Source organism: Aotus nancymaae, unplaced genomic scaffold, assembly GCF_030222135.1.
Source record: "Aotus nancymaae isolate 86718 unplaced genomic scaffold, 86718_ANA_hifiasm-v0.15.2.pri h1tg000008l, whole genome shotgun sequence".
NCBI classification, from domain to species: Eukaryota; Metazoa; Chordata; class Mammalia; order Primates; family Aotidae; genus Aotus; species Aotus nancymaae.
Genome location: NW_026988419.1, coordinates 15143151 through 15167813, shown reverse-complemented (window position 1 = coordinate 15167813; position 24663 = coordinate 15143151). Strand labels below are relative to the sequence as shown.

Below are 24663 nucleotides of genomic sequence, written 5' to 3'. Positions count from 1 at the left end.
ATCTTGCTTATTGCCCGCTTTTGTAAATAAAGTGTTATTGGAATGCAGCCTTGTCCACTGACTTACAGTTGTCTGTGGCTGCTTTCTTGTTACAGTGGTAGAGCTGAGTAGTTGTGACAAACTGACAGGCCTGCAAACAAAAATATGTCCTCTCTGGTCCTTTAGAGAAAAGAGCTTGCCAACCCCAATTTTAAGTGAAAACCATGAGAGAAATAAGAATTATGAACACCAAATGTTGAAGCCTGTGCCTTTCCTACTTTTTCCAAACCAAATCAGGTTCTCAGTCATTCTTGGCATGACAGCCATTTATAGTTAGGAGATACACATAGTTGGCTCCTTCTCTTGTGTTTTGTTATTTTCCGGGAAACTTGATGATCCACTCAGGCCTTCTTCTGAGTTCCCAGAGAGTGGCCTAGGGACATTTCCAGTCAGTTACCAGATATCCATTCATGGGTTTTTGGATGTAGAATTTTGTACTTACATGCTGTGAGGGACATCAAAGAAAATGGAAGGCATAGTGCCTTTTTGCAGAATGGAAGATGTAAGGTTGAGGAGCTATGCCTAGACCTAAGCTTTGAAGACAAGATAAATGAGTTGTGAGGTCCAGGCAAGAGGTAGCAGATTGGTAATGGAGAAGGGACAAATACTGGGAGACGATGAAGGATTCAGAATCTACCTGTGACCTCTTAGATGGAGTTGACTAGGCTAGGGTCATAATTCTTTCTTTTAGTTCAGCTACTGACCTCCAGCCAGACCAGACTGAGACTGAAGATACAGAAGAAGAACTAGTAGATGGTTTGGAAGACTGTTGTAGCCATGATGAGAATGAAGAGGAGGAGGGTGAGTAGGGAACCCTTTTACTTCAAACTAGGAGTTGGTTATGACCTGGGTGGGCAGTGGACTAACAATTGTGTACTAGGTCCTTGACTCACATTACCTACATCTTTCATTTGTTTTGGGGGTCTTAAGGGGGTAGTACCTTCTAGAGGACTTTGGTCTCTAGTCCTCCTGTCCCCCTGGTCTTACCTTCTCCCTGCTTCTGTTGAGGAAGGCAGTGCAAGGCCACAGAGTGGTGCTTGTGGCTCCCCAAGAAGGGCTGAGCCTAGGATATTCGAGGAAGAGCTGCCCAGCCTTGGTGAGTTTGTGCTGCAGCCTCTTCTAGTCAGAATTCCTCTGTTCTTCCTTCCCCTAGAAGACTCGGAGTGCTCCTCGTTAAGTGCAGTCTCCCGCAGCGAATCGGTGGCCATGATCTCTCGGTAAGTGTGGCTGTATAGCTCATTGTTAGATGCTCATCTTTTGTCTCTTCAAGATTATAAAGAGATTAACCACCCAAGTCGTTAATGACCTTGAGAACTCTAATGCATTTTAACCAAATTTTTATGTTTACGACTTTAGTTTTTGAACAGGGAGTAATGGGGGGTGGCCAGAAGCATATCTCATCAGTGTGGCTTAAAAACAGTATCATGGGCCAGGCGCAGTGGCTCACGCCTGTAATCCCAGCACTTTCGGAGGCTGAGGTGGGCTGATCACCTGAGATCAGGAGTTTGAGAACAGCCTGGCCAACATGGTGAAACCCTGCCTCTACTAAAAATATAAAAATTAGCAAAGTGTGGTGGTGTACACCTGTAATCCCAGCTGCTTGGGAGACTGAGGGATGAGAATCACTTGAACCTGGGAGGCAGAGGTTGCAGTGAGCCAAGATCATGCTGCTGCACTCCAGCCTTGGTGACAGAGTGAGACTCTGTCTCAAAAACAAAACAAGAACAACAACAACAAAAACCAGTATCATGGGCTAGGCGCAGTGGCTTAAATTAGCCTGTGATCCTAACACTTTGGGAGGCGAAGATGGGTAGATCACTTGAGGCGGGGAGTTAGAGACCAGGCTGACCAACATGGTGAAACTCCATCTCTACTAAAAATAGAAACAATTAGCTGGGTGTGGTGGCACACGCCTGTAATCCTTGGCCTCCCAAGGATTGTGCCACCACACCCAGCCACTGGCCCTAATTTTTAATTAATACCTAGCTGTAGGCCGGCCGTGGTAGCTCATGCCTGTAATCCTCCAGTACTTTGGGTGGCCAAGGCAGGCCGATCACCTGAAGTCAGGAGTTCGAGACCAGCCTGACCAACATGGTGAAATCCCATCTCTACTAAATACAAAAAATTAGCCAGGCATGGTGGTGCATGCCTGTAGTCCCATCTACTTGGGAGGCTGAGGCAGGAGAATTGTTTGAACCCGGGAGGTGGAGGTTGCAGTGAGCGCAGATTGTGCCATTGCACTCCAGCCTGGGCAACAAGAGTGAAACTCTGTCTCAAACAAAAACAAAAACCCAACAAACAAAAAATCTAGCTGTATATCATTAGGCTTGACCAACATATGGAGCTCCCAGAGTTGGGTAGCTTCTCTATGCATCAACCTTCCTTAGATGAAGCTAAGAAGAAAGGGAGCCTTCTCTGCCTTGTCTAGTATGGACAAGACAGGCTGCATCTTTGTGAAATGTGATGATGTGGCAGCAGCACTCCAGTTTTAGAGCCCCTAACCTGTAAGGTGGAGGCAGAGCTGTTTGGAAAGTGAGAGAGAGAACTGGGATTCTCTGTGAAGGTAGATAGAAATCCCATCACAGGTACCAAGTCTGATGCATAAATTGTCACTTTGAGCCTAGCCCATCCTCCTTCCAGAAAAGCAAAACTACTTCAGGTTATATATGTTGGATGTTAATTAAGTACCTCCACTCTTCATAAGAGAAAGATATTTGACATGTAATTGATTTGGAGTCCTACCTTTTCTACACTTAAGGACCTACTTCAGGACAGCTACATAGCCCTTAAGCCTTCCTGATATATAAGATAAAATTCCCAAAAGGTGTTTGTGAATCATTTGCTCATTAATTAATTAGCTTCTACAAATTGCACATAACTTCTTATCTATATGAGGCTTAACCATAATTTTCAAGAAAATGGAAATATATTTTTTCATTTTTTTAGAGTCGGAGGCTTGTTCTAGCCCAGGCTAGAGTACAGTGACTCCATCATAGCTTACTATAACCTCAAACTCCTGGGCTCAAGCAGTTATCTTGCCTCAGCCGCCTGAGCAGCTGGGACTACAGGACCACCCACCACACCCAGCTAATTAAAAAAAAAGTTTTATAGAGTTGTTGGGGAAAGTCTCATTATATTACCCAGGCTGGTCTTGAACTCTGGTCTCAAGTGATCCTTCTGCTTCAGCCTCCCAAAGCACTGAGATTATGGGTGTGAGCCACTGCACCTGACCAAAAGTGGAGATAGATGAATTCCAAATCACTTTGTGTTTTAAAGATGACTAAAATAAAATGCTTTTGGATTGCTAAAATATTATTTTTTCTCTATTATGAAAGATTCGTATATTTATTATGGAAAATTTGGCAACCACAGAAAAATCATTGGAAACGCTACCTGTTTCTTTACACACCAATACTTTCTTTTTTTTTTTTTTTTGAGACGGAGTCTCAGTTGCCAGGCTAGAGTGCGGTGGCACGATCTTGGCTCACTGCAACCTGCAACTCCCTGGTTCAAGCCATTCTCATGCCTCAGCCTCCTGAGTAGCTGGGATTAAAGGCATGCGCCACCACGCCGAGCTAATTTTTTTGTGTGTGTGTTTTTAATAGAGACTGAGTTTCACCATGTTGGTCAGGCTGGTCTCGATCTCCTGACCTCATGATCCACCCGCCTTGGCCTCCTAAAGTGCTGGGATGGATTGCAGGCATGAGCCACCGTGCCCAGCCTACACACCAATACTTTCATTGCATTTCCTGTTGTGCTCTAAGAATCATGTAATTTTAGAGATGGAAGCCATCAAGTCCAGTGTAAATATTGAGGACCAGAGAAGTGAAGTAGCTGTTCCAAGGTTATAGTTTCTAGCATAGCTAGACTAGAAGCCAGGTCTCTTGAGAAGTTCAGGACTCTTGTGAGACAATTCACAAGGGTTTTTTTGTTTTTGTTTTTTTTAATTAAGCTTGTGATTTTGAGATAATTACAGATTTCACATGCAGTTGTAAGAAAGAATGCAGAGAGGTCCCCTGTACTCTACTCAGTTTCCCCCACTGGTTAACATTTTGCAGAAGTACAATATAGTGTGATTGAGATATTGTTAACATTGTTAGAGTCAAGATATAGAACATTTTGCCCGGCGCAGTGGCTCATGCCTGTAATCCCAACACTTCGGGAGGCTAAGGTGGGTGGATCACTGGAAGTCAGGAGTTCGAGACCAGTCTGGTCAACATGGTGAAACCCCGTCTTTACTAAAAATACAAAAATTAGCTGGGTGTGATGGCGGGCACCTATAATCCCAGCTACTTGGGAGGCTGAGGCAGGAGAATCACTTGAACCTGGGAGGCGGAGGTTGCAGTGAGCCAAGATCGCGGCTCTGCACTCCAGCCCGAATGACAAGAGCAAGACTCTGTCTCAAAAAAAAAGAGAACATTTTCATCACTGTAAGAATTTCTCCTTCTGCTACCCCTGAAGCTTCACCTACTTCCGTCCTGCTGCCATCCCCTCCTTAACATCCCAGCAACCACTACTTCTCCTTTTTGTCATTTCAAGGTTGTTATACAGATAGAATGACAGCAGTATGTAACCTTTTGGCATTGATGTTTTTTTCACTCAGCATATTCTTTGCAGATTGACCTGGGTTGTTGTATGTATTAATAGTTCCCATTCTTTTTTATTGCTGGGTAGTGTTCCAGGGTATGGATGTACCACAGTTTGTTTAACTGTACACCTGTTGAAGGATATTCAGGTTGTTTTCAGCTTTTGGCTCTTATGAATAAAGCTGCTATAAATAATCATGTACATTTTTTTGTGTGAATATAAGTCTTCATTTCTCTGGGATAAATGCTCAGGAGTGCAATTGCTAGGTTGTATGGTGGTTGCATGTTTCGTTTCTTAAGAAACTGCCAAAACTGTTTTCCAGAGTGGCTATACCATTTTATGCTTCTATCTTTGTTTTTAAATTTTAAGTCATTCTTACTGATTTTCAACAATCTTAAATTTTCAAACTCAGTAAACCAAAAGCCTTTGAAGAAAAAGTTCTGAAAATGAGAAATAGAGTTGAATGAATTAGAATTTTTTTCATTGGGTATTAGTATTTAACTTGATTAAATAAAATTCACTAAAAATCTTAAAGATTTAAAACACTGAAGTGTTTCACATGCAGTGCCTGTTTCTGTTGTGCTGAAAATAGGTCAAGTGACTTTTTTAAGCTAACAATGTTATGATAATAATATTTGTGGATCATATAATCTAAGTTGTAAAGAATAACAGTGATTTTCTCCATTTTTCAGTGCTAATTAAAGGAATGAACTGGGTCTGTCAGCTTGTACCTGACAGGTAGTTGATATGTTTGCCATGTTAACACCCCTTAGACAGCCGTGGCCATGCCCTTGTCGGAGTAAGAGCAGGGACGCCCGTGGCCTACTGCCCCAGATCAGCCACATCTCTTCATCACATCCAGATCTGTGTTCCCATACTGTTAAATAAAAAGTGTCACAAATCACTTCCAAAATGGAGAAAAGCACTAACCGTCCATGAATCTTTAGATAAACCTAAATATAAAATGAACTGGACGTATCACTGTTGCTTTTCTTTCTGTTGCTTTTCCCCCTTTTCTATCTAAAAGTCTTTGTACCTCAGCTCTTTTTTTTGGTTTTCCTCCTTCATAATTTTCACATCATTCTTTTGTCTCATTTGTTTCTTCGTCTTAGCATAGCACATTCCTCTAGCATCCACCTGCACTCATTTCCCCCTCTCAGAACCACTCCTTTCGGGGACTTTCCCAGCCGGTGTCTTGTCACAGGAAATTCTGGAGCTGTATTGCAGAATGAAGTATTGGAAAACCTTGTCTTTAGGTGACATTTGATGGTGTGGCTATGTGTAGATTAGCTTAGCATCTTATAGATTAATATGTATAAAATAATTATTAATGATTAAGCACTTGGCTTTTTAGAATCACAAGTTAAAAGATAACACTTGGAAAGAAATTGTATGTAATAGCAACGACACTTCGGGGCTGTTCCTTTCTCTTTCTCTACTCCATGTTTGTTTTTCCATCTTAGAAGCTGTATGGAAATTCTGACCAAACCCCTTTCCAATCATGAGAAAGTTGTCCGACCAGCCCTCGTCTACAGTCTCTTTCCCAACGTTCCCCCTACCATCTATTTTGGCACTCGGGATGAGAGAGGTAAACCTGGCCAAGTGTCAAAGCCCAGAAGAGTCCCTGGGAAAAGGACGCTAGCTAAGTTGGGAGGAGGTGGCAGAAGGTGGGAGAGCGTTTCCAGAATGGCTGCTGTGGCAGTTGTCACAATGTGCCCGGTTTCCGATCTGGTCTTAGGTCTAATGCAACCTTTTTCTTGTCTGTCCTTGAGCTGACCCTTCTCAGCCTTGCAACGTCACGCTTAGTTCATGCTCTCCAACCTTGTTGCTTTTCCCTTTTGGTCTCCCCTTTCTTGGTTCCTCATTCCTGCACAGCCTCTCTTCTTTCCCAAAGTGTGCTCCTCTGAAACATTGATCTGGAGCAATAGTTAGTGACTTGCCTGCCAAGGGAAAAATGGGTAGCCATGCCACCTTTTTTGTCTTCTCACCATGACTCTCTGCTCCTCTCCACCCCCCATCCCCACACCCTTTGCATTCTTCCCAGTGGAGAAACTTCCCTGGGAGCAGAGGAAGTTGCTCCGATGGAAGATGAGCACAGTGACCCCCAACATTGTCAAGCAGACCATTGGACGGTCCCACTTTAAAATCAGCAAAAGTGAGTTGCTTGACTTACTGTGAGCCTGTCCTTTTTGCCCCAAATAGATGGGCTTTGCGTAGGGGGAGTACTTTAGATACCTCGTGCCTGTGTGGGGGCAGCTGGGGCCCTCTCCTGAAATCCAACGTCAGGGGAGGGAACAGCTCTGAAATCCTTCTGGGCTGAGCCTGTTGTTGAGAATTGAGACACAGAAGGCCATTGTTCTGTCCCTAGCCCCAGGGCCTCATGTAGGACAGCTCCACAGCAACTCTTTGAAAACCAAGTCTGGGAGCTCTGCCCAGTTCTGGGGCCTCTGGGCTTCTCTGTGTCCCAGGACTGAGCTGTTAGCAAGGCTGATTCCCTGCTGTACCTCCTGTAGGAAACGATGACTGGCTGGGCTGCTGGGGTCACCACATGAAGTCTCCTAGTTTCCGATCCATTCGAGAGCATCAGAAGGTAGGGGCCCTTTCTGAGGAGCTGTTCCCCTGGACTTTGGACTAGGCCAAGAGGAGGGTGATGTTGCGGGTAGGGGTAGGGGGTAGGAAGAGGATGATGACCGTGGGGAAGTCAGGAAGGTGTACAGAGGAGAAAGTACAGGACAGGGGTACAGTGAGAGACTCCAGTGGCTCATGAACATCTCCAGTTCAGCTGCAGTATCTTGGGCAGTTGTAGCTTCTCAAAGATGCTTTTTACTCTGATGTGTTTTGAGTTGCATTGTCTGTTTTCTGTTTATTATGTTTCCCTATGACCAGTGCACATTCCATTCCCCCAAGCTGAGTATGTGTAAAGAGGACTTCTGGTCTCATGTTGGAATGAATGAGTCCCTTGCCCCCAGACTTACTAAAGGCTAAATGCTTTCCTCTCCTCATTTCCTCATCCCATAGGCTTTCATGGAAAAAGATGTAATAGCTTTTTCTTTGCACTTAAGGTGAATAACTTGTCTGTCTTAGTCATTACTGTGTTTTGTCTTGTGTTTTAATCACCTTTTGATGGGTGCTCCGCAGTTGGATACTTAAGGACCATTAGGGTAGTGATAGTAAGATGGAACAAAAGCTTGGAGTGCTGCTAAAGAAGCTGGAATGGTAGTGAGTCTTGTCATCTTCCTCATGGCCTCACCTCTGCCCTCTTCCTGCACTCACCCTTTTCTCTTTTGTAGCTAAACCATTTCCCAGGCTCATTCCAGATTGGGAGAAAGGACCGGCTATGGCGGAACCTGTCACGCATGCAGAGCCGCTTTGGCAAAAAGGAGTTCAGTTTCTTCCCCCAGTCCTTCATCCTACCCCAGGATGCCAAGCTCCTGCGCAAAGCGTGGGAGAGCAGCAGCCGCCAAAAGTGGATTGTGAAGCCAGTGAGTGAATCACAGTTGCCAGGAGACCATGGTCTGTGAGTGGGAACAACAGAGCGTTGGACCTGGAGCAAATCTCATCTCCTTTCTACTCCTAGCCAGCATCAGCCCGAGGCATTGGCATCCAGGTTATTCACAAGTGGAGTCAGCTCCCCAAGCGAAGGCCCCTCCTGGTACAGAGGTGAGCCTGTAGCACATAGCCCTTAGCCCATCCTCCCACCTCCTTGGCCTCGAGGTTCCCTTTTTACAGTGTTCTTCTGCTCTTTGTTCTCCCAGCCAAAGAGCTTCCTTGGCCAACTGTTCTAAGCAGACCAGATAAAGATAAAAATAAAGACCATTCTAAGGTCTTTATCTTGGGGACTGTTAGCTAGCTTTTTCTGTGGCTTGGTTATCCACTGAGCCCCGTCATCTGACTGGATGAGAAGCTGGCCTTTGTCCTATGTAGGTATCTACACAAACCCTACCTCATCAGCGGCAGCAAGTTTGACCTGCGGATCTATGTTTACGTCACTTCCTATGATCCTCTGCGGATTTACCTCTTTTCAGATGGACTGGTCCGCTTTGCCAGTTGCAAGTATGTTACAGTGGTGAGGTATCCTCTGACAATATTGGGGATTTTATTTTCCTCGAAGGGAGGAAACTAGAGGACGTCAAACAGAAAAAATAACAAATGTTTTGATAGTTTTTGTTAGCAAGGGGGAAGGCAGGAAATGGGAAATAAGGAGGCTCTCTGCTTCATGAAATCAGGGGAGGATCTTCCTGCATGCAGGACTGAGGTGGGAAAAAGGAGATGAGTTTAGCTGTGGTTTTTGAGAACTTTGCCAATAGACAGATACACTTCTCAGGCCCTTGTGGCTATGAAAAGATCACTTGTTCTCACCTCTTCAGGGTTTGGGAAAATGTTTGGCCTCTTCTCCGTCTGCTCTGTCATCATCTCACCCCTGCCTTTTGTTTCCTTACCTCCAGGTATTCCCCTTCCATGAAGAGTCTTGGCAATAAGTTCATGCACCTGACCAACTACAGTGTCAATAAAAAGAATGCCGAGTACCAGGCCAATGCAGATGAAATGGCTTGCCAGGGCCACAAATGGTACTGAGGACAGAGTGTCCCAGTCCAGTGAAGGCCTAGAGGAGTACAGGGTTCTAGGGTTTTGGGCGTTTCAGGGGCATGGTGAATGGAGGATTAATATAAGACTCAGAGATTATATAAATACTTACCAATTCAGAATTGGTCTATTTAAGGCTGGGCATGGTGGCTCACGCCTGTAATCCTAGCACTTTGGGAGGCCAAGGTAGGTGGATCACCTGAGGTCAGGGGTTTGAGACCAGCCTGGCCAACGTGGCGAAACCCTGTCTCTACTAAAAATACAAAAATTAGCCAGGTGTGGTAGCGGGCACCTATAATCCCAGCTGCTTGGGAGGCTGAGGCGGGAGAATCACTTGAACCTGGGGAAAGGAGGTTGCGGTGAGCTGAGATCATACCACTTCACTCCAGCCTGGGTGAAAGAGTGAAACTCTGTCTCAAAACAAAAAATTGGTCTATTTGCATTCAAATTCATCTCTTTCATAATTGAAAATGGCAAAGGAAGAGATAGATATCAAGAAAATACCTTTAGGTCTCTTGTTCCTTTCTCTTTGTCTTTGTCACTCATTCCTAGAATATAATTCCTAATACTTCCTCTTCCTCCATCTACAGGGCACTGAAGGCTTTGTGGAACTACCTGAGCCAGAAGGGAGTCAATAGTGATGCCATCTGGGAGAAGATAAAAGATGTTGTTGTCAAAACCATCATCTCGTGAGTCACATTGCCAGCCTGGCTGTGGGGCCTGCTGCTGACCCCCCTCATTTCTCCTGGGCCTCACACTGCTGTGCTCTGGACTTTGGCCATGCTGTGGTTTGGTTTTAAGGAAAGGGAGTAGGAAGGAATAGCTAGAGTTGAGTTCTCATCTACTGAACTTCATCCCCAGGAGCTGGTCCCAGATCAGATGCGTCTCTTGAGAGCTGCCTTTCCTGGGTGGCTTCTGCCTGCCTATCTCTGGGCCACTCTTTTGGCAGGAGAGATCTTGGTAGAGTCCCCTGGGAGCTGAAATGAGTACTTCCTCATCCCCATGACCAGGTCAGAGCCCTACGTGACCAGCCTGCTCAAGATGTATGTGCGGCGGCCCTATAGCTGCCACGAACTCTTTGGTTTTGACATCATGCTAGATGAAAACCTCAAGCCCTGGGTCCTGGAAGTCAACATTTCCCCAAGGTAGGTGGTATTCTCGGGACACTCATGAGAGAATCCTCCCATTATCCTCATGCTGCCATTGCCACTCCAGTAAGTTGTTCTTTTTAATGGATCCTTACTGCTGGCTTTCCTTTAGCAGATCAAGGTCATGGGCAGGTTTACCACCCTGAGTGAGGTTATTCACTGTTTTGGGGGCAAGAGACTCTTGTGATGGTGATCCTGCACTGGGATATTTGAGCAGCTTTCATCCTAGGGAAGCCAGGAAGTAAATGAGGCCAGCCCTGAGTTGCACATATGACCAGAGATTGTTTTGGAGTACTGCTTTGACCACTCTTTCTATCCTTTTTCTGAAGTCTCCACTCCAGCTCTCCATTGGACATCAGCATCAAAGGCCAGATGATTCGTGACCTTCTGAACCTGGCCGGTTTTGTCCTGCCCAATGCAGAGGATGTCATTTCCAGCCCCAGCAGCTGCAGCAGCTCCACCACCAGGTTAGGCCCTTGTTTCTTCGCAGCTCCGCTGGCAGCATGAATAGCCCTGCTGTAATTTCTGGGAAGGAGTGGGTTCTGGGTGCTCCCTCCGGCCTGGTTCCCCTTGCTGCTCAATCTTGCCCCTGTAGTCCGCTCACATGCTACTTAGTGCACCACACCATTGCCTCTTAAGTATGTTCAGTTATGTCGATCCCCTGCTCAGGAGCCACAGGCCTAGGAATCACATTTAAACATCTTAGGCACTGTGGTGTGTGTCTCTAGTCCCAGCTACTTGGGAGACTGAAGCAGGGGGGATCTCTTAAGGCCAGATGTTCAAAGCTGTAGTGCACTATGATGATCAGGCCTGTGAATAGCCACTGTACTCTATCTAACCTGGGCAATATAGCAAGAAAAAAAAAAAAAAACAACTCCTTACCAGGGCAGTCAGGGTCCCAGCTTCCTTTTTCTTGGCGTATCTCTGTCTTCTTTCTCCCCTGGCTCCTGTGCCCTGACAAACTGCATCACTCACGCAACCTCAAGGTCGGAATGATCCTTAAGGACAATTAGTCCAGTTTCCTCTCTGAAATGTTCATTGCCTCTTGCTGTTCCCCATAGTGTTCGTTCCTTTGCTTATGGGGTTTCTTCCTCCTGAAATGCCCCACTGCCAGTCCTGCCATTAACCTCACCTGTTCATCAAAGCCTAGTTCATACATCTTCATGAAGCCAGCTCAGTATGGCCTTTTTTTCTCCATACCACAAACCATTTGGAACCACTCTTGAGAGGAGGGAGTTTATATTTAGTTAGTACCTGAGATGTGTGAGGAAAACTCTGTAACTTATCCTTCCAATAACCCTGTAAAGTTAGTATTCATACCTGCAGTTTACAGAGGAGGAAACGGAAGTTCTCTGGGATTAAGTAGCCCAACAGGGTCATTCAATTAGAGAGCACTAGGACTGGAATTCAAATCCTGACTTGCCTGATAACAAAACTTGCTTTCCCCACTGTACCTTGTAGACTCAATGTTTGGCTATGTCCAGTGGTTGTCATTTGTCATATCCCACCTGCCATACTGTAAGCTCCTTGAAGGCAGGGGTTGATTTTTAGTCATATTTATTTCGCTATTACTAATTTTTTAGAGACAGAGTCTCACTGTGTTGCCCAGGCTGGCTTTGAACACCTGGACTCAAGTGATCCTCACGCCTCAGCCTCCCAGGTAGCTGGGATGACTAGTGTGCACCACCATGCTGGGCTCCAGTCATCTTTGTATCTCTCTCAACAGTGATTATGGTAATTGTAGTAATGTGGGTGATGAAACTGGGATAAGGGGAGGTTGAGTCAGTTGTCCGGGATCACACAGCCAGTAGGGCAGAGCTGGGTATATAGTTAAGTGTTCAGTGAATTAAACTAAACTGAAATATATACCACAATAAGGCTTATTGCAAGGTCCTCATTTTTTATCATTCAAATTCATTCTAAAGATGGTGGTTTGTACTCTTTCACTTAATATTTGATGACTCTCAGACAGGTTACTTCTGGGAAGTGCATTTTAGTCCGACCTACTACTTATGTAGCCTCTGTTCATACATCTTTGTCTTCCCTTGAGAAGGGTGTCTGCTGGGCTGGACCGTCTCCATATTTCCTCCAAATGCAAAGCTGCTGACCCTGCCCTTTGCTTTCTTTCTGGCCTCTGCTGTAGCCTGCCCACCTCCCCCGGGAACAAATGTCGAATGGCTCCAGAGCATTTCACTGCACAGAAGGTGAAGAAAGCCTATTATCTGACCCAGAAAATTCCTGATCAGGTAAGAGATTGGTCTTCCCCTCAATGCTAGCAGAAAACTTCCCTGGTCAAACATTTAGGACCCAAAAGCAACCAGGTTTTCTTTAGAGGAGGGTTTCTTCGTTCAGGCCTGTAATCTTCTGATATGCGGAGATTTGTTGGCATAACTGGTTGTCTGAAGCATGTTTTCTGGTCCTCTCGTCCCAGCTGTCGACTTTCACCCTTTGGGTTTCTTTCTCTGAGAAGTACAATGAGAGACCCCAGGAAGCTGACATTCTCAGAGCAGATAAGGGATCCGGATTTAAGCTTGGCGGAAGACTGGTGCCAAATCTGAATTGCTGGATCGTCATCTTGACTTTATTCAACAAACTACTTAACATCTCAGCTCCAGTGGCTCCCTGGACCCCAGACAAGAGTGTCTTCTCCCACTGTCTAAGTTCAGTAGACTTAGGAACAGATGATGTTCAGAGCTGGCCCACTAGGCTATCCTCAGGAGTTCCAGGAGCATCCCAGAGCACACCCATGGGTGTGCTCCCTGTCCCCCAGCTTCTTGATTCCCTGCCCCTGACTTACACTCTCTGTCACACCCTTCTCCTCTCTGTTCCTTGGACCACAGGACTTCTATGCATCTGTGCTGGATGTCCTGACACCAGATGATGTTCGGATTCTGGTCGAGATGGAAGATGAGTTTTCTCGCCGTGGTCAGTTTGAACGAATTTTTCCTTCTCATGTCTCCTCTCGTTATCTCCGCTTTTTTGAGCAGCCACGATATTTCAACATTCTCACCACCCAATGGGAACAGAAATACCATGGCAACAAGCTCAAAGGTGATGTGCCCTCCCTGCCCTCAGAAAGCCATGTTTAGTGAGAGATTAAATCCCAGTATACCAAGAAATGGGCCTCTCTGGAAAGAAGAATTGGCCAATTGATTCTACCTTCTTAAGCCCCAACTCCTGCTAATCTTGTCCTAGGAGTAGATCTGCTCCGGAGTTGGTGCTACAAAGGGTTCCACATGGGAGTTGTCTCTGATTCTGCTCCAGTGGTGAGTGCTGCCAGTGTCGAGGACAGCTCCTTCTCAGGCCCCTCCCGCCTCTGCCTTACGAGTGCGGCAGGAGTTGGGTTGTATGTAAAGGCCTCTCTCACTTCTCTGCTAGGCTCTGCTTCTGTCTCACCACTCTTTCCTTTCAAGGGAATAGGTGCCTCCAGGATTCCTTGAGTACCTTTCTTTCAAGGATCAAAAAGTGCTTTGTAGGCCTCAACTTCTTGTCTGATTCAGAAGAGAACTGAGACTTTTACCCACCTGGGCCCATGTCTGAGGGGTAGGGAAGAGGAGAGCCCCTTAGATCACTTAGAGGGTCCCAAGACCCCAAGCACTCCTGCGTTGCCTCCACCAAGCCCTTTTGGTCTCATTGCTTCCTTTGCTCTTAGTGGTCTCTCCCGACATCACTTCCAGCTGTCTCAAAGGATGATGTGATACTCAATGCCTTCAGCAAATCAGAGACTAGCAAGCTGGGGTGAGTGCTGCCTGCGCAAGGGAAGGGCTGCTGGCTATGAGTTTGGAGAGTTTTCTTCCTTCGTCTCTTCCCAGACTGTGGCAGTGAAATCAGCATTCTCCAGCTGGGGGTTGGTGGGAGTGTCAGGACATTCGTCCTTTTTTTGATAGCTCTTGGGATGCCCAGTGAAGCTGAGCTGGAGGACAGAAGCGCCTCCGGAAGCGGCTGTTGTCAGCCATACCCACTTGCTGTGGGAAGTCGTTAGCCCTCTACCCGCACCCCCATTTACTCGAGCCTTCAAGTAAATAGAATGTTTTGTGTGGTTATTACATATCCATGTAATTATGGCCTCTAACACCATAATGTGAATGCCTGCTCCAGACTCTGAAGCAAATCCTAAGGTAAAGTCTCAGTTAGACAGTGTCTCAGCCATTTCTTTCCCTACCTGTTCCCTCCAGAAAACACAGCTCCTGCGAAGGAAGTCTGCTACTCACTGAAGATGGGACCACACCCAAGTCCAAGAAGACCCAGGCTGGCCTTTCCCCTTATCCCCAGAAACCAAGTTCCTCAAAGGACAGTGAGGACACCAGCAAAGAGCCCAGCCTTTCCACCCAGACGTTACCTGTGATCCAGTACTCTGGGCGGACTTCAAGACTTGCTGCTCCTTCCACTTTCCAGTCAGCCAGTGACTCCCTCCTGGCTGTGAGCCCATAATTGGCCTCTCTCCACAAGCCTCTGCCCAGGAGTATGGGCATCAGCTACCTCACAGGAACCGGCCTGCTGACCAGCCTGAACCCCTTCCCGCTTCACCCTGTCCCTCCTCAGAGTATTTTTTGAAGTGATTGCATTATAGAGATGAGTATTTGTAGAACCAGAGGGATGGTGGTGATGGGGAGAAGGTGAGGAAGGGTCACCCTCTGTCACCTGTCTGCCTGGCTGGCACCTCATATCTCAGCAGAGAAGCCAGTGATGACCACGCAGCCGTATAAAGCAGGTTTTGGTTTCTACCTTAAGTGAGCCATGTGGTTTGTTTGGGGCCTTGGTGCAGTTGCTGAGTTGTAGCTCAAGAGGAGAAAACATACAGAACACTTATGGGCCAGAAGTCCTTTGTTCTGAATTGGAGGGGGCCTTCTGAGGTCCTCATTTCCTTAGGTCTTCCCTCACCCCTCTCCCACCCGCTGTCCTGAGGAGAAAGCTTTGAACTTCCTCAGTAGACAGGTGGAGAGGCCACAGCATGCCGAACCCATTTCCTGTCATCCCAGTCTTGGAACCTAGCCACCCAAGACTAGGATCTTGGCCTACAAAGGCCCAAGATGCCTATTTGAAGGCATCTTCACCGCCTCCTTCCAAATACCCACCTTGCCAGCAGCCCTAGGTCTTCCTGTTCTGACCCCCCATCACTGCTCGTTCAGCCTTCTGACATCTCTCTCGTGGACAGCTCCTTAGCTGTGAGGTGTAAGAGGGTCTGTGAACTTTGTGAATTTCCCATGGCCCCAGTGAAGGAGCCCAGATAATTCCAGTAGCTGTTACCTGTCTCCATGTATCAAAGGACACAGTCCAGGGAGAGGGTGGAAGGGGATGAGGTTTCTCTACAATCCAGCAAACGTGGTTTCTCATGTTCTGCTCTACAGCAAGCAGGGTCTGGTGGCTTGGCAGGTAGGTTTCAGGAGCGGTCATTATTGTAGGATGGGCTTCCAATGAGACTTCAGACTAAACTCTTGTACTCAACTGATTCTACCTCCCTCCTCTAGACTCAGTAAACAGTGAGTATTCAGTAAATGTTCACTGAGTGAGCTGTATTTACAGAGATCTCAAAGGACCCCCAGCACTTGAACCAGAAGTTCTACTTCTCTCATTTGGGGATGAGAAAGTGGAACTTTGGGGCAGAACAGGTGGAAGAGTTTGAATCAGAAAGGTTTTCTCTGGAGCTGTGCTCCTTCCTAACCCAGCACTTACTGGTTGCTGCTTGCCTCCTCCCCAACCCCTGCAGTCCCTTTACTTAGTTTTTTCTAGCAGTGGCACATATAAGAAGCCAAATGGTCCCATGTGCCTGCTGCTCAGGTTTTCTCTTTGCATATCAGGCAGAAAGCTCAGCTACTTGGTCTCACCCTGTACCATAGCTGCCCTCATTCTCTCTGAGCTTTGGAAAGATGGAGACTCCCGTGTTTCATGGCTTTTGGAGCTCTGTGGCAAGTTGGGGTGGAGCCCTGGAAAGATCACTGAGAGGCCTGACTGGGTTCAAGGCCACAGAGTAGGTGGTGTCTGGCCAGTCCTAAGGCCATGTTGACAGTTGTGAAGAAAGTTTGGTGGCAAAGTCCTGGGCATCATTGGCTGCTCAATAGTGACTTTAAAGTCGGGCCATAATGGGAGAGGTCTTTGATAGTCATATTGGATCTTTTCTTATGTAATTGAAGTGGCCCAGCTCTTCAGTCCTCTGGCTGCAGTATTCTAGTGCAGACATGACACAGGGCATCTGCTGCCTTCCTAAGAGAAAATGAGCCGCCTGCCTGGCAGCTTTGTTGTGGCTGGGCCTTCTCCGCAAGGACTTAGGCATGGAGACCTGTTTGAGCTGGTTTACTCCATGAAAACCAACTTCTTTGGCTTGCCCTCTGAGAATCTTGTACAACACAGCCAATCCATTTCCATTCCCGTAACTGGAGAGGGAACCAGCATTGCTGATTGAGGGTGTCGGGGGAAGCATGGTGGGGGAAGGGAGAAGGACTTAGGAAATGAAGTCCTTATGATCAATGAAAGTCCTAAATGCGCAATGGAAAGACAGTGCTCTTAGTAGTTTAAAACATGTTTGTACATTAATAAATTGTCATCACATTTGAGTATCTGATAGATGTGGGGGTTTTGCTGGGTAGGAGAAAGGAATGGGACTTACTGTGTCACATTTACCTTTCATTCTTTTTTATATAGAGACGGGGTTTCACCTTGTTAGCCAGGATGGTCTTGATCTCCTGACCTCGTGATCTGCCCACCTCTGCCTCCCAAAGTGCTGGAATTACAGGCGTGAGCCACCGTGCCTGGCCACCTTTCACTCTTGAGAGAAAATTAAATCCTTTTAAGCATTCGACACGTGTACATTTGCATTGAATACCCACCGTTATGAAGTATTCAGCTAAGTAGGTGTTTTCGAGAAGGAATGAGATTTTTTTGGAAAGTTAAATTTGGGAGTATAGTAGAATAAATATTTGTCAGAGCATGTCAATTGCTTTCCTAAGTTGATAACTTACCTAGTCTATTTGGAGGAAGGGAAGCGAGTGTTCCTGAGACAACGAATGAAGTGCAGGATATTTCTAGAGTAGTGGAGTAAGGTCTTGGGGTGAAAAGTGGAGGAGGGCAGTCATGCTGACTTCACATCCACTTAGGAATGATGAAAAACTCAGTCGCTTAGAAAAAATACTAATGAAGAGATGGCATTGTGTCAGGAAAGGATCAGGAACCTTGAATCAGGCTGACCTTGGGTTTAAATCCCAGTTCTGCCACTTACTGTGTGACCTTGGGTGTGTCACCTAACTTTTAAGTCTCCATTTCTTTGTAGTATGAATATAATACCTACATTGCAGGGTTGTGAAGGTTTAAACCAAATGTAGTAAAAGTACTTAGGACATAGAGGGCACTTTGCGAGGTCACACCTTCCTCCGCTTGCTGTCCAGGCCTTGTGCCCTGGGTGGGAAGAGACAGCCAAGCAATGTAAAGCCCTTTCCTCCAGGAAGTGGAGCTGCCATTGAGATGTTTTAGAAGTGAAGATGCCAGAACAGGGTCTATATAGCTCATGGCCCTCACCCTCACCCCAGTGCACACACAAACATCATCATTATTCAGCCTCCTATTACATGATCACTCTACTGGGGATTTATTTCTTTGGCTAAACTTTACAGTCAGAGCACGGATCCCTGAGAAAGGAAGCATTAGAAGTATGTGAACTGAGTGAGATTATTAAATTATTTCAAGAGCAGCTTTGATAAGAAAGGGAGAGCAAGCACAGTGGGTGTCAGGTGTCTGGAAAGGGGAGGAGCAGGGTACAGAAAGGAAGAGACCTTGATTGGAACTGGAGCCAAAGAGGAAATATATAGACCTAACAGCTGTACCAAGGGGCAGTTGTCATTACAGGTACATTCTCTTGGTGTCAGGCTGTTTGGCTGAGGGTGACTATCCCCGCTGTCCCCCTAGCCAAAGGGCATACCTGATGGCTTCTGGGACAATCCAGCACTGCTGAGGGCCAGTAAAAAAGATTGATCATCTGGATACAAAGACCTTTCTACTTCCTCCTCAGCTGAATTAGTTACCCAAGACAGGTGACCAACAAAGGCAGCCAGGGATCTCCTCTCCTGGCCTCCCCTTGATTTGTAAGATTAAGGCTTACCTCTGATTGCTGTTTAAATCCCCCAACTGCTTTGAGACTTGGAAACACTGATGGTTTTCAGATGGCTAAGGGAGCTCCATTTCATGCCACCTGAGATTATGACCAAGCCTTTTCCAACCTTTCTTGGCCGTTTAGAGTGCCCCTGTAGCGGAGTTTGCACACTGATTAATATCCAGGGATCTATACCATCTCGTTTGGCTTGCCCCTTCACTAACTTTGGATTAGTGAAAGTTGCAAACAGTCATATCTTGCTCTTGGCAGATGTTTCACAGGTGAAAGAACACAAGAAGGGTCAATAGCAGGTGGTGGTTTTCTAAAATCCATCTGTGTTGTAATTAGAATAGACTGAGATACCTGGAATGCCAGGGACTGCCACAGGCAAAGCTAACAAAATTTTGAAAAGATATTTAATCTAAGTTTCGATTAGTAAACTGGGGACACCAAAGCCTACCTCATAGAATAGTTATGGGACTAGAATATGGGGGAAAGCACCTAACAAGGTGCCTGATAATATATTCTAAAACTGACCAAAACTACCACCAAAAGCATTTAAAGTAAAAATACTTTAACATGCAACAGTATTACAATACGATTACAATAGCATGTTAATATTACAAAACTATGGTAAAATATACTTTGATTTTATCCATGAATTAAAGCTGAGGATGTATTGAGATAATTAGCTTAGATAGATTAAAGCCCCTATCATTAGTAGTCAGAGAAGAGCAATTTAAACTGCAAGATACCACTTAACACTAAAGTGGCTCAAATTTAAGACTGAAAATACCAAGTGTCAGTATGATACTGAGGTACTGTGAAGCCGCTGATGGGAATGCCAAATGGTGCACTGGAAAGCAGCTTGGTAGTTTCTTACAAAGTGAAACATGTCGTTAACATAGGTCCTAGCACTTCCACTCTTGCAGGCAAATGTTCATAGCAGCTTATTCATAGTAGCCAAGCTTAGAAACAACCGTATATCCAAGAATTAGTGAGTTAACGAATTGTGATATCTCTACTCAATGGAATGCTATTAGATACGAAAAAGGAAAAGCGTTCGGGTGCTGTGGCTCACACCTGTAATCCCAGCACTTTGTGAAGCAAAGGCAGGAGGATCACTTGAGCCCCGGAGTTCAAGACCAGCCTGGGCCAACACAGTGGGACCCTGTTTCTACAAAACAAATAAATATAAATAAAAAAGGAATAAATGGATTCATGTAACACCATGCATGAATCTAAGCATATTCCTAAGCAAGAAGAAGCCAGAAACAGAAGACTGCATGCTTTATTATTCCATTATCTAGAAAATGCAAGCTATAGTTACAGAAAGCAGATGAGTGCTTCCATGGACTATAAATGAGGGAGGGGTAGACTGTAAAGGGCACGGTGGGAAGATTCTGTATCTTGATTGTGGTGGTGGATCATGACTATATACAGTTGCTGGAACTCATCAAATTGTGCACTTAGAATGGGTGAGTAGTATTGTATGTAAGTAAATAAAGCTGATTTAAAAGAAAAAGACCAGGAGATGCCATTTCATGAGGCATGTGCTAATTAAAACCACAATGAGATAACACTAGAATACTTAAAAGGGCAGCCAAGACCAAGTGTTGGTGAGGATGTACAGCAGTTGGGCCTTTTGTACATGGCTGGCACGAGTGTAAAATGGTTCAACTACTGTAGAACGCTATCAGTTTCTTAGAAAGCTAACATACATCTACCGATGACTCAGAAATTCCACTCCCCGGTATTCTCTTAAAAAGGTGGAAAGCCAGGTGCGGTGGCTCACGCCTGTAATCCCAGCACTTTGGGAGGCCGAGACGGGTGGATCACAAGGTCAAGAGATCGAGACCATCCTGGTCAACATGGTGAAACCCCATCTCTACTAAAAATACAAAAAATTAGCTGGGCATGGTGGCATGTGCCTGTAATCCCAGCTACTCAGGAGGCTGAAGCAGGAGAATTGCTTGAACGCAGGAGGTGGAGGTTGTGGTGAGCCAAGATCGCGCCATTGCACTCCAACCTGGGCGACCAGCGAAACTCCGTCTCAAAAAAAAAAAAAAAAAAAAAGGTGGAAAAAAAGGAAATCACATGTTTACCAAAAAAGTTTATCGAGGCTTCATTCATAATAACAAAAAATTGAGAATAATCCAAATGTTTCTCAATACGAGATCAGATAAACTGGCGTGGAATACCACCCAATAAAAAGGAACATGCAGCAGTATGTTGGAAGAAAAGAAAAAATAAGGAACAAACTACTGATTTATGATCTCAAAAGCATTGAGTGAAAGAAGCCAGACACAAAAAGAATACATACTGTGTAATTAAGTTGATATGATGCTTAGGAACGGGAAACTAACCTATGGGAACAAGTCAGAACAATAGTTGCCTCTGGGCATTAATAGTATAGTAAGAAAAGAGGCACAAGGTAACTTTTGGAGGTGATGGAAGTGCTCTAATTCTTGATTTGGGCATTGGTTACATGGGTGATGGATTTGTAGGAGCTCAAGGAATTGCACACTTAAGCCCCAAATCAAGTTGTTGACAGGATTGGTTCCTTCTGAGGGCTGTGAGAGAGAATCTGTTCCAGGCTTCTCTCCAAGCTTCAGGTTGTCTGCTGGCAATCTTCTCCATTCCTTGGCTTGTACAAACATCACCCAGTCTCTACCTTCGTGTTCACATGGCGTTCTCCATGTGTATGTTTCTACAATTTTTCCTTTTTATAAGGGCACTAGTCACATTGGAATAGGAGCCCACTCTACTCCAGTATGACCGCATCTTTACTAACTACATCTATAATGACCTTATTCCCAAATAATGTCACATTCTGAGGTGCTGGGGGTGAGCACTTCAGCATATGAATTTGTGGGAGAAGGGGTGGGACACCACAGATTATAATACCTAGAGTGGAGTTCCCAGCTTGGATCAACTACTAATAACACTATGGCAGCCGGGCACAGTGGCTCACGCCTGTAATTCCAGCACTTTGGGAGGCTGAGAGGGTTGATCACCTGAGGTCAGGAGTTCGAGACCAGCCTGGCCAACATGGTGAAACCCTGTCTCTACTAAAAATACAAAAAATTAGCTGGGTATGGTGGCACGTGCCTGTAATCCCAACTACTCAGGAGACTGAGTAAGGAAAATCGCTTGAACCTGGGAGACAGAGATTGGTGAGCCAAGACCATACCGTTGCACTCCAGCTTGGACAACAAGAGCGAAACTCTGTCTCAGAATAAATAAATAAAAAATAATGCTATGGCGGTGGCAGTATCAGTCTTGTGTGCAGCCCTCTGGATTATTCATGATAACTGTTGGAATGCCTCGTATGTTTAGAATTGGAAAGACTGTTCAATTGACATCCCAAGTCTGGATGCTCTTTGGCAGAGGAAAATGAATTTTAAGACACATCTCTCTTGTTGAGAAACTGACTCAAAGTCAGGATTCAAGAGCTTGGTAAGTGCCAGATATCTCAACAATCATGCCTGAGATACATCACTAAGTCCACTTGCCTCTACCAGAAGATAAAAGGCCCAAATCCCTGGAGATAAAATAACTTTTTTCTAAGTCCATCTCTTTCGTAGACAAATGACCTTTGTAATGAGCTGTGATTAACAAATCAGAATCTTTGGCACTAAGAATTTCTCATCATGGGCTGGGCATGGTGGCTCACACCTGTAATCCCAGCTCATGGGAGGCTAAAATGGATCACTTGAGGCCAAGAATTTGAAACCAGCCTGGGTAACATAGTGAGACCCTGTATCTACAAAAAAATTTAAAAATTAGTCTGGCATGGTGGCACATGCCTGTAGTCCCTGCTACTCAGGAGGCTGAGGTGGGAAGATCCCTTGGGCCCAGGAGTTCAAGGCTGCCAGGAGATCAGTCCACTGCTTTCCAGGCTGGACAGCAGCAAGACCCTGTCTCAAAAAAGAAAAAAATCTCATGATATATTTCAGAAGAGAAATCATAGTCACTGGGACAGGTATTATGCATATTTTATTAAATAACTGAGTGCATTTCCTCTACAATGGATGCTGGAACAAAACAATAACTATCATTTATTGAGTATTATTCATGAACTGTTCTCAGTGTAGACATATACTCATCCTTACAAAAATACCCTTCAATGTTGGTATTATTATCCCTATTTTACAGATTAAGAAAATGAGGTTCAAAGGGGTTAGATGACATGTCCAAAGTTACTGAATGAATTAACGAATCCATCTACTGCCCTATTTCCTAATACTTTCTAGAAGTTGCTGGCTTCAAAATCAATGAGAAAGCCTGGGCTGAAAGAAGGAGGGGATACAAAGCTTGAAAAAGAGACAAAAATACTGAGATTGAAAAATGTGATGATGAATTAGCCAGGTGAACAAGGGCACCCTGACAGTTCATAAGAGTTCAATTTCATAATTATAAAGTTACAAAATTTTTTTTTTAAGCGACAGGGTCTTGCTTTGACACTCAGGCTGGAGTGCAGTGGTGCAGTTACAGCTCACTGCAGTCACAAACTCCTTGACTCAGGTGATCCTTCCACCTCAACCTCCTGAGTAGCTGGGACTACAGGTTTGTACCACCACACGCAGCTCTGCCCTTGGTTTTATTCTTAACCTCTCATTTGCTCTAGCGAGTACACTTAACCATGGGTCCAGCCAACCCTCTACCATGCAACAAACTTTGAGAGGGGAGAATCTCAGGGATATACATTATATGCACAGTTAGGAACGTGGATACAGAATCCAGCTTTACTTGATGGCATGCCATGCCTAAATTCTTACTCGTAGCTCTGTTTGCCACCTAATGCCTACCTACTTCAGCCCTGGGCTGGTCTTAGCCTTTTTCCTTCTCCCCTCTCCCCTCCCCCCCCTTCCTTTCACTTCCTTTCCCCTTTCCCCCCTTTCCCCTTTCCTTTCCTTTTCTCCTTTTTTTCTGTTTTTGTTTTCGAGACAGTTTCACTCTTGTTGTCCAGGCTGAAGTACAATGATGCAATCTCAGCTTATTACACAATACTTTTTTTTATTGTAATAAAAAATATATAACAAGCTGGGCATGGTGGCTCACACCTGTAATCCCAGCACCTTGGGAGGCCAAGGCAGGTGGTTCACTTGAGGCCAGGAGTTCGAGACCAGCCTGGCCAATGTGGTGAAACCTTGTCTCTACTAAATATACAAACATTAGCCAGGCATGGTGGTGCACACCTGTAGTCCCAGCTATTCAGGAGGCTGAGGCAGGAGAATTGCTTGAACCCAGGAGGTGGAGTTTGCAGTGAGCTGAGATCGCGTCACTACATTTCAGCCTGAGTGACAGAGTGAGACTCCATCTCAAAAAATAAAGGGGCCAAGTGCGGTGGCTCACGCCTGTAACCCCAGCACTTTGGAGGCTGAGGCAGGAGTTTAAGACCAGCCTGCAAAGATGGTGAAACCCCGTCTCTACTAAAAATACAAAAATTAGCCAGGCATGGTGGCAGGCAACTGTAATCCCAGCTACTCCAGAGGCTGAGGCAGAGAATCGCTTGAACCCGGGAGGCAGAGGTTGCAGTGAGCCAAGATCATGCCATTGCACTCCAGCCTGGGTGACAAAGTGAGACCCCATCTCAAAAAAAAAAAATTAAAATTAAAAAAATAATAAATAGAAAAATATATATATATATATATATAACATTTGCCATTTGATCATGTTAAACGTATAATTCACTGGCATTAGTTACATTGACAGTGTCACACAACCATGCTACATTCACATTTTTAATTGCTCCAAACGGAAACTCTACCCATTAAGCAATAACTCCCCAAGCCTCTCTTCCGAGCACCTGATAACTGCTAATGTACTTTCTGTCTCTCTGAATCTGCCTATTCTAGATATTTCATATAAGTGGAATCATACAGTATTGTTCTATTATGTCTGGCTTATTTCACTTAACAATGTTTTCAAGGTTCATGTATCAATACATCTTTCCTTTTTATGGCTGAATAATATTCAGTTGTATTATTATTTACTTATTCTTTTGTTTATCCTTTTTTTTTTTTTTTTTTTTTTTTTTTTTGAGACAGGATCTTGCTCTGTCACCCAGGCTGGAGTGCAGTGGCATGACCATAGTTCACTGCAACCTCAGACTCCTGGGCTCAAGGGATCCTCCTGCTTCAGTCTCCTGAGTAGCTGGGACTGTAGGTGCACAGAACCATGCCTAGCTAATTTTTTAGTTTTTGTAGAGGTGGAGTCTTG

General features: G+C 45.2%; 1 protein-coding gene across 1 annotated transcript in view; it reads left to right on the top strand.

Moving 5' to 3' along the window:
- TTLL4 (tubulin tyrosine ligase like 4) overlaps positions 1-17151 on the top strand; it is a 44177-nt gene extending 27026 nt beyond the window's left edge. The window contains 17 exon segments of the mRNA XM_064372975.1: positions 731-840; positions 1193-1256; positions 6090-6214; positions 6671-6781; positions 7140-7216; positions 7917-8108; positions 8204-8286; positions 8551-8679; positions 9072-9194; positions 9801-9899; positions 10221-10355; positions 10688-10825; positions 12502-12604; positions 13199-13409; positions 13554-13624; positions 14011-14096; positions 14534-17151. Coding sequence (XP_064229045.1) covers positions 731-840; positions 1193-1256; positions 6090-6214; positions 6671-6781; positions 7140-7216; positions 7917-8108; positions 8204-8286; positions 8551-8679; positions 9072-9194; positions 9801-9899; positions 10221-10355; positions 10688-10825; positions 12502-12604; positions 13199-13409; positions 13554-13624; positions 14011-14096; positions 14534-14789 — 2113 coding nt within the window. The 3' untranslated portion in view covers positions 14790-17151.
- Positions 17152-24663: the final 7512 nt, after the last annotated feature.